Genomic DNA, 12,798 nt, shown 5'->3' with positions numbered 1-12,798 from the left:
ACTGATGGCTTTTCAGTCTCTGGACTTTGACGTCACTGTGGTATCTCCTTTGAGGGTAACTGGTTTTGTCTCTGGATGCTTTAACCATCTTGCAAGAGAAAATGTCATTTTTCTAATTCATCTTGCCTGGGATCCACTGGGATTCCTGGACGTAGATTGGTTTCTTAAGATGATTCTGGAAAAATTTAAGCCATTTTAACTTCGTATATTGTTCCTCCTCCCCATCCTTTCAGGAAATCTAATCAAACAGCCCTCCACCTCTTAAGACGCTTCTTTCATAGTTCCTGACTCTCTAAGTGAATGGTCCTCAAATCGTCCCCTAAGCTCTGTTTCAATTCATAAAGTCTTTCAGCTGTGCTGAAATTTTCCACATCAAGCCCAGTCAAGTTTTAAATTTTATTTTCAAATTTCTAGTTCTATTAGATCCATTTTATTGGCCACTTTTATAGAGTCAAGGTTGACACTTTTAATGGAATAAGAAACTATAGATTCCATGTTTGTGTTTTCAAGCATCTTTTATTTCTCCAGCTACACGAAACATCGGCATCTTCTCTGACCGTCCCGGTATCTGAAATGGCCACAGAATCTGTTTTCTCCTGGCTCAGTGGCTCCTTCCCCTGTGAGCAGGTTTTAAACTGGAGACACTGCCTGTCCTTGGCACTTGGTCCACAGGGAATCGCGAGGCCTGGTGGAGCCGCACCACTCTGGCACAGATGCTCAGCCAAGGGTGGCCTCGCCCGCCCACTCCCAGCGCTGGTGTCACACTGAGTGTTGCTGGCATCTAGTGGACAGACGCTGCTACACCTCCTCCAGGGCACGGGCAGGCCCCAAGACCACCCCGCCCCCGGCGATGCCCCTGTGTGGCTCACACTCGCTGCTCTGGAAAGGCTGTTTTGCTTCTGCCAGCCACCTGGGCTCGCCAGCTTGCGGGCACTCACAGCTCTCCCCTTGGGGTCTCCAGGGCGGCACAGGCTGCCTCAGTGCAGGCTGCAAATAAGGAGGGCATGTCTTCCGTCCTTTGTGGACGGCCAGCGTCATCACTAGGGGCCTCTCTGCAAGTCACGTCCTGCGTGGAAAGCCAGCATCATCACTAAAGGCCTCTCTGCAAGTCACAGGTTTCTCCCACTCACCCTGCAACTGAAGGGACCGCCTGCAGTTGGTGGTACCCCTGGGGTGAACACCGAGCTCTCAGCAGGGACGCAGAGCTCCTCAGGGCAAAGGCTGCCACCTCTGCTGTTCCAGCCCCCGCAGGCTCAGGCAGGGCTGGGCAGGAGCAGATCAGGTGAAGCGGGGGAGGGAGCTCCCCAGAACCCAGAGCTGGGATGGCCCCCGGCCTGGTGGAGTCACGCGGGTGGAGGAAGGATTCGGAGCTGGGGAGGGCTGTTTTCAGTTCTGGAATTAAGCAGACTCCTATTGAGGGGCTCAGGGCCTGAGCTGGTGTGGGGGCTCTGGTCAAGGGCTGGCAGAGGGGGACGACCAGGGGAAACCAGGAGAGGGGCAGCCTCTGGGTGGTCCTGGTGGGCCCTGGTCCAGTCACCGCATGGCTCAGATGCTGGAGACCTGGTGCCGCCCTTTGGGTCCAGCTCCCCTTCTGCCTCACATCCCAGGGAACCTGCCCAGGTCAACGTCAAGTAGCCTGCATGCCGGACCTGAGACAACCACCTTCCTCCACTGGCTGCCGGTGTGGGGAGGGCTCCAGCTGGCACAGGCAGAGCTGGGCCCCGTGGGCGCAGCACCCCGGACCCTGCTCTCTGGGCAGGCTGCCACCCCCAGGCAAGTGAGGCTGTGCACAATCAGCCCTCAGATCCTGGCTCTGTAAGTGCCCGACCACATGGCCTGCCTGCCAAGCCTGGATGCCCTCAGCTCCAGGGGAGGGCCCTGGGGGCGCTCGGAGCCCCTGCCAGGGTGGCTACAGGCCAGCTGAGCAGGTGGTCTCCCTGAGAGCGGGCCGGGCGTGGGGGCACAGGCAACAAACGACCCCGGCCGGACCCGCTGCCAGGCTGTTCCTGAGTCCTTCAGGCCCACATTCCTCGGACCCAGACCCAGGCCCGTCATTCCCTGGGAAGCACGCATCTGGTGGGGGTGCTGCTAAGGCTGCTGGGTCTCCAGGACTTCCTGGGGCACGCCAGAGGGTACCACCACCCTGAAGACAGGGCACTGCCCACGGAGGGCACCCTATGCCACGCTGGTGCCCATGGCCCTGGCCTGGCTACTCTGCAGGCCCAAGAAGGGGTACTGTTTGCTCAGTGGAGTCCGGGCCAGCGGGGTGACCGCCAGCCTGTTCGCCTAGCGTCTAAGGTCTGTGAGGAAGAGAAAGCAGACCAGCTCTGGCTCAGGCAGGAATCCAGTGAACCCTGAACACTGTGCCCCGGGCTCCCCTGGAACTGGACACCAGGAGAAGCCCCTGGACTCCTGGCTGAGGTCGGACCCCTAGTCCTGAGGAAGGAAATGTGTCCATGGACCCTCGGGGCCAATCACCACTGGGTCTGAGGTGTCCCACCCCAGGGCCACCTACTCCAGGCCCCATCCGAGACACCCAAATGCAGGCTCCAAGGCCAGTTAGCAGTGCAGGGTGAGCAGGACCGCGGACTGGAGAGGCGGAGGGTACACAGGCCAGCAGAACACGGGAGTAGGCCCACAGCTGCTGAGGGCGGCGTCCCCTCCCTGACAGCGGCTCCAGGCTGGGCGCCGGCAAGACGGCGTCTCCCACTCAGCCAGCCCCGAAGACCAGACCAGAAGGGAGGAGGGAGGCGATGTCCAGGCAGGTGTCCAGGCACCTCTGCCTCAGAGGGGGGCCAAGGGAGTGCCCCCCTGCCCAGAGCTGAGAGACTGGCCAGGCGGCAAGGTCCCATGTCTGTGCCCGGGGCTGGCTACATGAAGGTGGAGTCCAGGGGCCCGGCGTCCTGCTGGCTGAGGGCTCGGGCCTCAAACAACTGCTTGATGAGGGCAGACTTCTCCTGCTCCAGCTGTGTGATCCGCTCACTCTTGTCGGTCACCTCCTGGGGAGGTGGGAGGGCGGTCAGGGCCTGGCCAGGGCCCCCCAGCCCCTGCTGGCACCCCGGACCGCATCCCGCCTCCAACCCCTGCCCGCACCCCGCCCCCAGCCCCCGCCCACCTGGGTCAGGAGCCGGTTCTGCTCCTTCAGCATGAGGATGGTCTGCTGCTGCCAGTTGGGGGCCGAGGGTGACACAGGGCCAGGGGGCCCCAAGGAGGACGAGGGCAGAGCCTACAGGGGGGCACAGTCAGGCAGGCCTGGCACAGCCTCTAGGATGAGGGTGAGGGTAGCACGAGCTGGTCTGGGAGGCACTCACCCTGGCAGCACAGGCCGCAGCCAGAAGCTCCCCCAGGCACCGGGCCACCTCCTGCACCTTGGGCAGCAGCTGCCCCAGCAGGCGGGGGCTGCCCTCAGCCCCGAGGTCCTGGAGGAGAGCACGGAGGGGCGGTCAGGGAGCAGGGCCAGCCCAGGGGTGCAGGGGGGCCCTATGGGCAGGGAGCCCAGGAGTGTCACAGGTGGAGAGTATCATGGCAGGGAAGGGTGACCCAGCACTCTGGGTAGAGGGGCACCCACTGTCCTCTGCCCACCTGGGCAGGGGATCACTGTGGGGGGAGGGTCGCTGTGCCCGGGGGTGGGGGTGAAGACGGGCCCAGGGAGCAGCGTCACTCACCGAGCTGGCCCTGCTCTGGCCCAGGCGGTGTTGGCGCTCCTGCAGGCGCTGCAGCTGCTGCTGGTACCACTCCCGGCCCCGTGCCATCATCTCCAGACCCTGCAGCAGCACTTCCTGCTCCTGCTGCAGCTCCCTTATCTGCTTCAGCTGCCGCACACGGGCACACGCTGCGTCACCCACGGGCACGTGCCATGCTGCACACAGGCACGCAGCAGGACAGGATGGCCTGCACCTGCCTGTGCCTGGAACTCATACTGGCCCACACGCACACACCCGAGTACAACCCCCTGCTCAACACACCTCCTCGCACACCTGCACTCACACACCCCGGTACCAACAGGAGCCCTTGTGCGCCTCCGCACTGGGAACACAGCCCCGCTCCTCCTCCCGGGACTGGGGGCAGTCTTGGCCTTCCTTAGCCTCTCCACACAGGGTTCCCAAGGGAATCTTCCCCCCTTTATGGCATGTGGTCATTCTCAGCGGGTGGGCCGGCCTGACGTGCCAGGGAAGCAGGTAGGGGCCAGTGCAGTGCCGGGGAGGGGCTGACCAAAGGACTTCTTGACCTGACCGTGGGCCAGCTCCCAAGTGGGTTCAAACCAGGACAGGAACTGAGGTTTAGAACCGCCGATGTTCCTGCCACAGGGTCCCCTCCCAGGCAGAGGAATGGTCCAGGAAACCACATGTGTGGGGGCCAAGTCCAAACCCAGGCAAGATGGTAGCGCCCCCGGGCCCCTACTCACCAGGGTGCAGTCCACGCCGTTGGTGATGGTGTGCCTCCGCCGTTCCCCTCGGGCAGGGGGCCCCCAGTGGGCGGCCCCCGTGCCGAGTTCCTGGGCCCTGCAGGTCACTGCTCCTGTAGCAGAGAAGTGAGAGCCTGGCTCACTTCCCGTGAGGCAAGCTTGACTCCCCCAAACCCCCAAAGATCCATCCCAGACCCACCCCCCAACCAATTCCGGCTGCACAAAGCCAGGTGCCCAGGCCTGCATGCCTCTGGGATCCTCAGCAATCCAGAGCCTCCCTGGGCCACACCCTGCTGGGGCCTGGCTGGAGCCTGGTCCTCTCTCACCCCTCACAAGCTGCCCTCACACCTGCCTTGCAGACAGCCGTGCGGCCACTGAGGCACAGGTCTGCACTCGCACCGCCTGTGCAAGCTCCTGGAGGGCAGGGGGCTCCATCTCATTCAGCTCTGCACACCCAGGGCCCATACCTCAAGGGCTCAAAGGCTGCTGGACTCGGAGCCAGCGAGGTGACCTCTGGCCTCCACTCCTCTCTCCTTGTCCGCCTGGCCCTTTAAGGGTGACTGGGGCTTCCCAGGTGGTGCTGGTGGTAAAGAACTCGCCAGCCAATGCAGGAGACACAAAAAGACTCGGTTCAATTCCTGGGTCGGGAAGATCCCCTGGAGGAGGCCATGGCAACCCATTCCAGTATTCTTGCCTGGAGAACTCCAGGGACAGAGGAGCCCTGCGGGCTACAGTCCATGGGGCTGCAAAGAGTCAGACATGCCTGAACCGACTTAGCACACACGGAGTTCAAGCAGGAGGAATGTAGGGCTTAGGTAGCAGAGTCCAGCGTTCTCCCAGGAAGGAGACTGCAGCACGATCCCTGCATACCTGCACCAGTGGAGCCCCAGCAGTAACTCCTACACATACATGGCCACCCGCAGAGTTGGCGTGGGGCCAGAAAGCCAGGTGCTTCCCTGGGCGGGCCTCCTGGAGGGCCACCAGCTTCCCTGGAGGACAGGGAAGGCAAGCAGGGCTGCCCATGAGGGGGGAGTGGGTGCAGGTGAAGAGGGCGCCCTCCCTGGGCTCCCAAGCCCTATGCCCTGCCTGGCATGGCAGTGGGCAGGTGATGCAAGAAGCAGGCACAGGTATGTCTGACAGGGACACTTCCAGAGGGCTGGGACCAGGTGGCCATGTGGGCCACCGGCTAGCTGTGGTAGACCAGCTCCAACCAGCCAGCCTGGCAGACCGGCTCCAGGCAGGCTGAGTTCACGTTCCAACCTGCCGAGCTGCGCTCCAGGCAGAGAAGGCACAGCAGAGGGGTGCGGGGGCACCCTGGAACACCTGGGCTGGTCTGCACCAGAGGTTTGCAGGGTGGCCCAGGGCCCCCAGATGACAGCAGGCTGGAGGCCCAGCAGGCAGAGGCATCCCTGACCCCACCCCACCCCATCCGAGTGGGATCTAGCAGCCTGTACCTACGGGGCTCAGGCCAGCCTGGGGTGCATGCTGAACCCCAACAGGAAACAGGAAGGAGGGCCTGGACGGCGGGGAGGGCTTGGGGGGCTGTGAACGTGGGGCACCTTTCTCTTCCTGGGGTGCTAAGGGTTCTCAGACCTCCAGGTTTTGCACCCAAACAGTATGTAATGAGCCCCGTCTGGGCCTCCGCTGGTAAAAGGTGACAGTGGACGCCGGAACTGGACCTCAGAGGACCGCAGTGACGGACCTGGTGCGATGACGGGCCTGAGGCTGCAAACCCCAGTCCCACGGCCAATTCTCAACCGCATGCAATCACGCGGACAGCACTGGGCCCGCACTAGGGCCGCACGCCCAGAAGCCCGCTTCCCCTTCACACCCGGGGGGGACGTGGAGGCCGGGCAGCGAGGAGCCTGGATGCAGGAGCCCCCAGCTGAGGGTCTGATGAGCTTGACAAGGAGGCGGGGGCCACCGCAGCTTCAGCTGGCAGTCATGGAGTTGGGGAATATGTCTGAGCCTGGGCAGGGGGTCCAGCAAGGCTGGCAGAGCGGTGGGCAGCATAGAAACGGCCACAGCTGCCCAGCGGAGGGCCTGCACCTGCACAGGCTGAATGGCCCGAGGGGGCTCCGCCCCCTCCCCGGATAATGCCAGTCTTGTTCCCAGGGCAGGCTCTCTGGGGGATAAACAGGAGACCATTCAGTCATGCCCTGTCCCTGCCAACTGGACCGGAAGCTGGGCCATCCCCAGGGGCTGTGGTTGATCCCGCCCAGGTGTCAGAGGCGCCAAGGCTCCAGGCCTGGAAGATTCGGCTGGAGACCCTCCACTCTCTGCCCTTTCTGGGGCCAGGTTCTCCTGCACCACGCCTGGCAGCTCCACCCTGCCCTCAAGGGGGCGGTCCGCCCAGGTCTCTCCGCCGAGCTGCTAGACCGAGAAGGACCCAAGGAGGCAGCAAAGGCCCTTCACAGTCTGGGGACCCTCCCTTGGCACCAGTGAGAATTGCCTCTGCCTGAGTCAGCAGATGAACCCAAGGGCCCGGGTGTCCCCAGGTGTGGGCAAGTACTGAGGTGGAGAGCCCTCAGACCAAAACGGCTCCCCGCTCGGGTTTAGCTCGGAGTGGGCTCCTGATGGGGTCTGCGGGGGCTCCAAGCAGCTCCTTGGCAGGGTCCCCGAACACCCGAAGCGCGGAGGAACTTCTTTTCCCTGCAGGCAGCGGGGTGACGCCAGCGGGGAGCTCCGGGCGGGCCCAGGGGCCGCCCCGAACTCACCCGTGTCCTTGCTCGGGCTCCGCTCCAGCGCCGCGCCCCGGGGCCGCTCGGGCTCCGCCGGACCGGCCGCCGCCTCCGCCGGGCCGCACGGCTTCTCCAGGTTCCGACTCGCGACGCCGGGGGCAGCCGGCGCGGGGCGCGCGCCCAGGGGCAGGGGCTTCCTCTCCAGGACGGTCCGCGGCTCGTCGGCCGGCGCGAACACCAGGCGCGGGGGCGGCGGCTGGCCCCCGGGCCGCGCCGAGCAGCCTTCCCGGGCCGGGTCGCGTGCGGGGCCCCGCGTGCCGCCGTCGGCGCTCGGCAGCGCGGTGCGCAGGCCGGCCACGAAGCGCTCGAAGGTTAAGTAGCCGCTGGCTGGGGCCACCTGGCGCAGGCCCTCGAGCACGCCGCGGGGCAGCTCGCGCGCGTCGGCGCCCCGCCAGCGGGACTCGATCTCCCGCAAGTGCACGAGGCCGCGCCGCCGGTCGTCCAGGATGTCGAAGAGCGTGCGCAAGCTCTGCAGGAAGGCGCGCGGCAGCCCCTCCGTGCCGGGCGCGGGAGGCGGCCCGCCGCCCGGCTCGGCCATGGCGGCTCCGGCCATGGGCGCCCGTCCGCAGCACTCGGCCTCAAGCCGCCCCGGTTCGGTCCCTGCGCAGTCCGACAGCGGGCCCGGCGGCGCGCGACCCACCCGGACAATAGCGGCGACTTTTTGAATGGGCCTCCCCGTGGCGTCAACGCTCATTAGCATTCGCGGCGGCCATTGGCCGAGGCTAGCTCGTCTCCTCTCTGATTGGCTGAGAGGCCGGCAGCCCCGGTTTGATTTTCGGGTGCAGAGGCCGGTGGCTCGCGCGCTCCCGCCGTGCCCAGAGGGCCTGGGGGCGAGCGGAGGCGCCCGGCGGGTAGGGGGCGGGGTCCCCCAAGTCCGCCTCCCTCTCGAGCTTGCGGATGGGGGCGGGACCCCCGAGCGCCCCCGTAGATTCCCCCTGCCCAACTACTCCGGCTGCTCCCTCCGCGGTCCTGACCTCGCTGGCTCTGGCCGCCCGGCCCACCTTCCGGAGGGCGGGGCCCGGGGCCGGCGGTAACCTGTTCCCAGGTCGCCTCCCGGGATAAGGAGGAGAGCAGCCCTCCAGGGACCCCCCTTCCCCCTCGAGCTGCCCCGCGCGCTCTTCGCTGAGTGTCCCTCGGCGCAGCCCTGGGGCTTCTTTCTCTTGCGCCAGGCGGGCCCCAAGGGGATTGTGGGCTCCAGCCAGCTGGGCGCTTCCGCTCACAGAAATCTCTCTGTCCCCACCGCTGCTCGCTCCTCCGCCGGTCCCTCGGGAAAGCCTGGCCTTTCCTGCCGGCCGCAGGACAAAGCCACTTTTCCTGTGTCCCCAGATTGCCGTGTGCTCACAAGGTCCTTCTGCTCCGGCCCCTTCCTCTGGCTGGACACCTCCTCCAGCTGCAACCAGGGCACTCATGGCCTCCTGAAGCCAGCTAGGCAGGCCTGTGCACCCCCTCCCACCCCTGCCCACTGCCCCTGCTTCATTCCCTGGTCACTCTGTCTGGTCAGTCTGGGAGGGGCTCATCTCAGGCCCACTGATGGGACCTTCCCCAAATCAGGGAAGGACCCGAGATACTGTCTGCTTGGGATCCTGCCTTCCCCATAGCCTGCCCTGAGGTCTTGCCCTGATCCCTTTCCTCCACTGATGGTCTTCTCCATGTAACTGATACCCCACTTTGCCACTGAGCAGAGCAGATGAGTTATCTGCTGCTTTAGAAGAAGACTGTTCACCTTGGGGGGTAAAAGAACAAAGAGTTGACGACCAGCTCCAGACAGGCTCTTGATGTGGCGATGGGCTCCACACTCTGGCTGGCCTGCCTACCTGTGCCTCTGTGTCCTTGGGCCACAGGCACTGGTTTGAGTCTCAAGCTGTTGTAAGGGCAGCTGCCCTGGCCAGGGAGTGTCCTGGGTCCACTTCTCTCCTGGGGTTATCCCTCAAAGTGAGGACTCTTTTATGGTGAGGAACTTGGGGGGTACCTAGAAAGCTGTGAGCCTAGAGTCACCCCATGGAGACTGGTCTGTCCCTGCCTTCCCCTTTAGTGGCAGGACCAGCCAACGTCCCCAGAGGCATTCAGGTCTTTTGTCCTGCAGTTCATCTCCCCTTCTTTCTCTGCTTCCAGCAACCATCCCCTACCCCAGTCCCCTATGCTTAGGGTACTGGTGTTCCTTCACCTCTGAGTCTTTGCACTTGGGGGCTCTCCTACCAGGAACACCCTTCCTCTGTGCTCCTGGCTGAGCCCTGTGCTCTTCTGGTCCACAGTGGTGCTCAGTGGAAACCTTCCTGGAGGTTACAGCGGAAAGAGCATCTTTGGGTGGGACGCTGAACCACGGCGAGGTCTGTGGGAGGGGGCGGCCTGGGGGCAGCTCTGTGGGGTTAGGGTGGGTGTGGAGGCCGGCGTCTGGCAGCAAGCAAAGCTGCTGCCTCTCAGACGTCATGCCCAGCGGGACCCAGGCTAGGCCACGGCCCTTGTGAGCCTGAGCCCACTATGCCAAGGAAGCAAAGGCCCCTCAGGGCTTCTAGAGCCATGGGGAAGGTGGGCCCTGCCGGCCCCTGGTCCATGGGTGTTCCGATGGCCCCTCACTAGGCACTGGAGAAAGTTATGGAGAAGCTGGAGTCAGTGCCAGCTCTGGTCGTGGGACTAAGGCGTGGTCCCCATGTCTTTCTGATCCTGAACTCTGATCGCTTCCTCCTTCCGCTTTCCAACCTGCCCAACACCTTCCCACCTGTAACTGTCAGGTTGGCTGTCACCCTGGTGGGGGATGGGGGAGGCTTCCCAGAGGCCCAGGCCAGGCAGATCCTCTGCGGCCTTTAAACTTTTGAGGTACCCACCCTAGTTGTAATTTTCTCTGCGGCAGCCAGGAGCTCTTTGGAGCAGCCAGGGGCACTGGCCACGCTGTCCTCTGCCGCCCCTGGCAGGTGGCCCAAGAAGCTGTCACCCACCTGTGCCTCCTAGGTATCCCCGTTTGTCAGTGCCCCCTCTGCCCAGGTGGGCCGGCCCCCCTACTCTTGGCCCTTCAGGTGCCTCCGGCTACATGGTCTCAATTGTCCAAATCCTTCTGACCTCAACTGAGTCCCAACCTCCCACGCACACTGTCCACTTGGAGTGCCTGTCACAGACCTCCCTTCAGGGCCACAGACTGATAGAGCGGACCAGCCCCTCATGCAGCGTGCGCGCCCACACAGCCGTCAGGCCCAGTCCCTGTGCTGGACCTGGGGCCCAACACGATCGTTCCGTTAACACGCGTTGGCTGAGTGTCCACTGCGTGCTGGTCATGGGTCACGTGATGGCCCACAGCAGTGAACCAGACAACATCCAGCTCTCAGGGGGTTCAGTTCCCACGGGGAAGCCAGGCAGGGGAGGGTGCAGAAAGGCAAGGAGGGACAGAAAAGGATAGAAGGGTCTCCCCAAGTGTGACTTGTGAGCAGAGATCTGGCAAAGTGGAGCAGGAAGTCCTCCAACTTTCTGAAAACAAGCCATTCAGGTGCAAAGGCCCTGAGGCAGGCACACGTCTTTCAGGTCCCGAGCAAGCGCAGGGGACCCCCGAGAGCCTGTTAAGCTCTGCCTCCCAACCCAGGAAGGGCACTTGGAAGGGGTGGGGCTCGCGCCTTAACAGGCGTTCGCGGGACAGGCTGGAGGAGGTTTTTCTTTTCTTTCTTTCTTTCTTTGTCTCCCTCCCACCGGGTCTTAGTTGCGGCACGCAGGATCTTTCGTTGTGGCATGTGGGATGGTACAAGAGGCAGTGACCAAAACCATCCCCAAAGAAAAAGAAATGCAAGAAGGCAGAGTGGTTGTTTGAGGAGGCTTTACAAATAGCTGAGGAAAGAAGAGAAGTGAAAGGCAAGGGAGAAAGGGAAAAATATACCCAACTGAATGCAGAGTTCCAGAGAATAGCAAGGAGAGATAAGAAGGCCTTCTTAAATGAACAATGCAAAGAAATAGAGGAAAACAACAAATTGGGAAAGACTAAAGATCTCTTCAATAAAACTGGAGATGGCAGGAAAACATTTCATACAAGGATGGCCACAGTAAAGGAAAAAATAGTAAGTACCTAAGAGAAGCAGGAAAGATTAAGAAGTGGCAAGAATACACTGAAGAACTGTAAGCTGGAAAACCATGATGGCATGCTCACTTCCCTAGAGCCAGACACCCTGGAGTGTGAAGTCAAATGAGACTTCAGAAGCATTACCATGAATAAAGCTAGTGGAGGTGATGGAATTCCAGCTGAGATATTTGAAGTCCTAAAAGATGATGCTGTTAGCGTGCTGCACTCAATATGTCAGCAAATTTGGAAAATCAGCAGTGGCCACAGGACTGGAAAAGGTAAGTGTTTATTCCAGTCTCAAAGAAGGGCAATGCCAAAGAATGTTCAAACTACCACACAATTGCACTCATCTCACATGCTAGCCAGGTAAAATCCTTCAAACTAGATGTCAGCAGTATGTGAACCGAAAACTTCCAGATGTATAAGCTGGATTTCGAAGAGGCAAAGGAACCAGAGATCAAATTACCAGCATTCATTTGATCATGGAGAAAGCAAGGAAATTCCAGAAAAACATCTACTTGTGTTTCATTGACTGTGCTAAAGCCTTTGTGTGGATCACAACAAATTGTGGAACATTCTTAAAGAGATGGGCATAGCAGAACACCTTACTTGTATCCTCAGAAACCTGTATGCAGGTCAAGAAGCAACAGTTAGGGCTTCCTTGATGGCTCAGTGGTAAAGAATCAGGCTGCCGATACAGGAGACTCTGGTTCCATCCCTGCTCTATGAAGATCCCGCATGCTGCAGGGCCACTAAACTCGTGTACCACGACTGAGCCTGAGCCCCAGAGCCTGGAAGCTGCAACTGTTGAAGCCCAAGCGCCCTAAAGCCCGTGCTCTGCAAGAAAAGCCACCACAACGAGAAGCTCATGCGTGGCAACTGGAAAGTGGACCCCGCTCTCTGAACCTAGAGAAAAGCCTGTGCAGCAATAAAGACCCAGCACACCCAAAAGTAAATAAATAAAATTATTTAAAATAAAAGAAAAGGAAGAAGAAGCAACAGTTAGAACCGGACATGGAACAACTGACTGATTCAAAATTGGGAAAGGAATACAGCAAGGCTATATATATATCGTCACCCTGCTTATTTAACTTAAATGCAGAGTACATCATGGGAAGTGCTGCACTGGATGAATCACAAGCTGGAATCAAGGTTGCCAGGAGAAATCAACAACCTCAGATATGTGGATGATACCATGCTAATGGCAGAAAGTGAAGAGAAACTAAAGAGCCTCTTGATGAAGGTGAAAGAGGAGAGTGAAAAAGCTGGCATGAAACTCAACATTAAAAAGCAGCAACAACAACCAAGGCCATGGCATCCAGTCCCATCACTTCATGGCAAATAGAAGGGGAAGAGTGTAAGCAGTGACAGATTGTCTTTTCTTGGACTCCAAAATCATTGGGGATGGTGACTGCAGCCATGAAATTAAAAGACGTTTGCTCCTTGGAAGGAAAGCTATGACAAACCTAGACAGCATATTAAAAAGCAGAGACATCACTTTGCTGACAAAGGTCCATACACTCAAAGCGATAATAGTTATGTATGGATGCGAGAGTTGGACCATAAAGAAGGTTGAGAGCAGAAAAAAATGATGCTTTCGAACTGTGGTGTTGGAG

The 12,798-nt window shown here is 60.7% G+C and overlaps 1 protein-coding gene across 2 annotated transcripts; it reads right to left on the bottom strand.

The window, feature by feature from the left end:
- Positions 1–496: 496 nt before the first annotated feature.
- Positions 497–7,965, bottom strand: SAPCD2 (suppressor APC domain containing 2). 2 transcript variants are annotated; one of them, XM_086324146.1, is made up of 6 exons: positions 7,123–7,952; positions 4,406–4,518; positions 3,666–3,812; positions 3,312–3,419; positions 3,116–3,226; positions 497–2,999 (listed from the first exon to the last, which is right to left on the bottom strand). In XM_086324146.1, the coding sequence occupies exons 1-6, from the start codon at positions 7,844–7,846 to the stop codon at positions 2,871–2,873; spliced, it is 1,332 nt and encodes a 443-aa protein (XP_086180272.1). In that variant the 5' UTR covers positions 7,847–7,952; the 3' UTR covers positions 497–2,870. The 2 variants fall into 2 exon arrangements, with proteins under 2 accessions (XP_086180272.1, XP_086180273.1); XM_086324147.1 differs by lacking the exons at positions 497–2,999; positions 3,116–3,226; positions 3,312–3,419 and having other exon boundaries at positions 3,725–3,859; positions 7,123–7,965.
- Between the last annotated feature and the right edge of the window lie 4,833 nt (positions 7,966–12,798).

The sequence above is a fragment of the Bos grunniens genome, chromosome 11 (assembly GCF_055505025.1).
Source record: "Bos grunniens cultivar Pamir isolate PY7600 chromosome 11, Bosgru_T2T1.0, whole genome shotgun sequence".
Taxonomy (NCBI): domain Eukaryota; kingdom Metazoa; phylum Chordata; class Mammalia; order Artiodactyla; family Bovidae; genus Bos; species Bos grunniens.
This window is presented reverse-complemented; position numbering and strand designations above follow the sequence as displayed.

Excerpts from the sequence above, each read along its gene's own strand:
- SAPCD2 (XM_086324146.1), bottom strand. The coding sequence starts at position 7,846 with ATGCTAATGAGCGTTGACGCCACGGGGAGGCCCATTCAAAAAGTCGCC. Across the intron at positions 3,813-4,405 it reads ACGGCGTGGACTGCACCCTG|CTGAAGCAGATAAGGGAGCT; the intron begins GTGAGTAGGGGC and ends CGTGTGCGGCAG. Across the intron at positions 3,227-3,311 it reads CTGCGGCCTGTGCTGCCAGG|GCTCTGCCCTCGTCCTCCTT; the intron begins GTGAGTGCCTCC and ends GCCCCCCTGTAG.